The sequence below is a fragment of the Mus caroli genome, chromosome 16, assembly GCF_900094665.2.
Source record: "Mus caroli chromosome 16, CAROLI_EIJ_v1.1, whole genome shotgun sequence".
NCBI classification, from domain to species: Eukaryota; Metazoa; Chordata; class Mammalia; order Rodentia; family Muridae; genus Mus; species Mus caroli.
This window is the reverse complement of record NC_034585.1, coordinates 30061148-30064766: the sequence shown is the minus strand read 5'-3', so window position 1 is coordinate 30064766 and position 3619 is coordinate 30061148. Positions and strand designations below refer to the sequence as shown.

General features: G+C 44.2%; 1 protein-coding gene across 3 annotated transcripts in view; it reads left to right on the top strand.

The window, feature by feature from the left end:
* The window catches only part of Iqcg (IQ motif containing G), a 36066-nt gene that overhangs the window by 5693 nt on the left and 26754 nt on the right, over nt 1-3619 (top strand). For all 3 annotated transcript variants that reach the window (XM_021185250.1, XM_021185252.2, XM_021185251.2), the window contains exon 3: nt 211-472. In XM_021185250.1, coding sequence (XP_021040909.1) covers nt 211-472 — 262 coding nt within the window. The remainder of the gene's footprint in view (nt 1-210; nt 473-3619) is intronic.

Here is a 3619-nt window from a genome sequence, read left to right as displayed (position 1 = left end):
CTGTCTCGAAAAGAAAGAAAGAAAGAAAGAAAGAAAGAAAGAAAGAAAGAAAGAAAGAAAGAAAGAAAGAAAGAAAGAAAGAAAGAAAGAAAGAAAAGAAAGAATAGCAAGAAGCTCGTCCTTGGCAACACTCCTCTCGTGGTTTTGAGGGTAAGTAATATTTCCACACTGGCCACCGACTTATTTAATCTTCTTTCCTCTCTGCTTTAGGGAAGAGGTGGAAGTCGTGGGGTCTCCTTCAGAGGTTTTACAACCTGAGGTCACTGTGGTGGTGACAGGAGAGCCACCTGAAGCTGCAGAAGAAGATCTGGATTACGAAGAAGAGGAAGAGACCTCCCCAGAAGTCATAGAGACGCTGTCCCTTCTAGACGTGCTGAGGGTGTCGGCAGTCATGGAGGACGTCATTGACCAGCTCTCTATTCTCGGCTACATCATTCCGGTTCAATACGAAAGAAGGCAGAGCCTCACCCAGGTGAGCGCACACACCTCAACCCATCTTGTTCTCTTTCCTCTGGGCCTCTCCGTTATTGGACTACCTGGGCCATTCAACTTAGCTTGGAAGCAGCACCTTTACAGCAAATAAAGGGCCATGTCACCGTTCTTTGAGATCTGTGGCCAAAATGGAAAAAGTGCCATAGAGCTTACAGTACTTCAGTATGCTGCTGCAGTATGTTGGCTTTGTCCAAAAGGCTCTGAGCTAAGACTGCCTGCGGTGTACACAGATTCTGGATTTCTGGATCAACCAACATCTGGTAACAACATATTTGACTGTGTTAGAGTTTTCCCCTTTATCACCTTTCCCTAAGCATTTCGGTAAAACAACTGTACATTGTGCATCATAAGCAATCTAGAGCCTGTTTTAAATGTAGAGAGCTTTTACATAGATTGTGTGCCAACATTGCAGCAGCTTTATTTAAGGGGCTTGAGCAGCAGCCAGTGATGCCCTGGAACCTATCCTCTGGATGTTACAGGGCTGCTGTACATATGGAGATCACATGTTAGGTTTTTTTGTGCTAAAAGCCAAGGGGACAGTAGAGGAAGAGATTCATCTGGATCCTATCAACACTGCCTGTGTCATGGTAATATTTATTTGGGGGATTTTACCCCACCTTAGATCATTTAGTTCCCAAATAAAAGACATAAAACCTTTGGAAGGGTCCATGATTTGCTAAAGAATGATACAGTGGACTCAGTAGTATGTAAACGCAGGGTGTTTTATTCTGCAGAAGTCCAGCATGCTGGGCTCTCCCATTGCCAAATAAGGAGACAACCAAGTGAGCTTACAGGCCTGATTTAAAATCACATTAAGGAATTCCAGAGTAGGTGACCTCTATGTTAGTCTGTTGGTTCCATCTGTACAGATGTGATGGTTTGTATATGCTTGGACCAGAGAGTGGCGCTATTAGGAGGTGTGGCCTTGTTGGAGTAGGTGTGTTACAGTGGGCGTGGGCTATAATACCCTAGTCCTAGCTGCCTGGAAGCCAGTATTCAGCTAGCCGCCTACAGATGAAGATATAGAACTCTGAGCTGCTTCTGCACCATGCCTGCCTGGATGCTGCCATGTTCCTGCCTTGATGATAATGGACTGAACCACTGACCCTGTAAGCCAGCCCCAAGTAAATGTTGTTCTTTACAAGACTTGCCTTGGTCATGGTGTCTGTTCACAGCAGTAAAACCCTGACTAAGACAACTGACATTCCATTACCAGGCTTTTGGAACTGGACACTTACTGGGGAGGTCTGGAAACTATTGCTGAGGAAGTAGCTGAGGAAGTCTGGAAACTGCTGCTGACCCATTGCCATCTCATTGCCTCAGACCAGGTGGTGGGGCAGCTTCTGAGGGCATTTGTCCATTTCTTGGAAACAGAGATTTAGGTCTAGTCTCCTGAACTGCCAATTTGAAGCCTGTCTTGGAATCAGCCTAGCTTTCTCACCTTTGTATTTATGATAGCTTTAAAGTACTACAGCTGGGCAGATATCAACCCTCTAAGCCATGTTGTCTACTTCTCTGGCAGTAACCCCCAGATATCACTTGGCATGTTCCATCAGCCTGTCCCACAAGCTGTCATTCATGGCCACACGCTCACCATCTGCCTACCCCATGGCAAGTCCTCCCTTGCTCCTCCTCTCTGTACTTCCCCTCATGGTCCCAGCCTCAGACATCAAGCCTGGGAACTGAAGCCCCACCTACCTCTCCCTCTCTTCTGCCCAGCCACAGGCTGTAGGCATCTTTACTAACCAATCATGGATAACTTGGGGTGGGGGGCAAGGTTTATACAATAAAAGTTGGAATATGTGAGGATCTGCTCATCTTGGAACAAGACCTTGGGGTACAAAATTTAATATTTGAATACATCAGACTAACCCACTATAGGTTTAATAAAAACTGTTTTTGTTGTTGAATATGTTGCAGCCTACTTTTGTGAATATTTGGAAACCTTACTGTGTCATTATATTTTCAATGTTGACTTCTGGGAATTTTTGAGCTCATGTCTGTGATATTAGCACTGAGAATGCAGAGACAAGATTTCAGTGACTTTGAGGACAGCCTGCTTTACATAGAAAATTCCAGGTCAGGCTGGCGGGATGGCTCAGTGAGTTTAAGCCTGCAAGCAGTCTGCAGCTCATGGCCTCTGTCGCCTGGCACAAGGTTCATGCCAAGCTTAATGACCTGAGTCTGACTCCTGGGACCCACAGTTGGAGGAATGAAACTTCGTCACAGTTTTATTCTGGTTTATAATAGTGATCTTTCACCTACAAAATTTTCTGGCATAATAGATAGGGGCCCTCTTTATGATGTCTTTTTCTTAAAATGATTCATTATTATTTTGAATTATTTATTTGTGTGTATACCTGTATGTGTGCATTTGTGTGCAGGTGCATGAATTCTCTCAGAGGGGAGATCTGAATTTTTATGTACATACATACTCACCCAGGACGTGAAAGCAGAAGGGACCGTGCTGAGGGAGAAGGGAGTCTGCAGCTGGGGACCAAGAGTCTTAGAGTAGAAGCAGAATTAAAATATCAAGTTTTCTCTTACATTTCCATGCCTCCTCCTTGTACAATTTCTAAAGTAGTAACTTTATTTTGCCAATTGGAAAATGGAGGCATAGAACGTTAAATAATTATCTAAGGTAAAACTTTGGCTAGCCAGCCAAGCTGCCAGGGTCTGCCTGTCTCTGCCTGCCCAGAACTGGGATCATAGGCTATTCATGCTTAGTAAGAAATAGGGCCAGGGTTCAGGTACAGAAGCTGGCTTTACGGTCCCAATATGTAATCACTGTCAATAGCCCAACCATTTCGTCACAGGTCAGATAAAAATCATCATTTGGAAGGCACATGCTGTCTTATAGCTTCTTGGTACTTGAATTTTGGTCTGAAAAATATTTTGGCTTTTGCTATATGGCCGTCAAGATCTAAACCACATCACTAAATCTGACACTGCCTTTCACTTTTAGTAAATCCCCCCTTTTTAAAAAAAATTTTATTAGGTATTTTCCTCATTTACATTTCTAATGCTATCCAAAAAGTCCCCCATACCCTCCCCCCCATTCCCCTACCCACCCACTCCCACTTTTTGGCCCTGGCGTTCCCCTGTACTGGGGCATATAAAGTTTGCA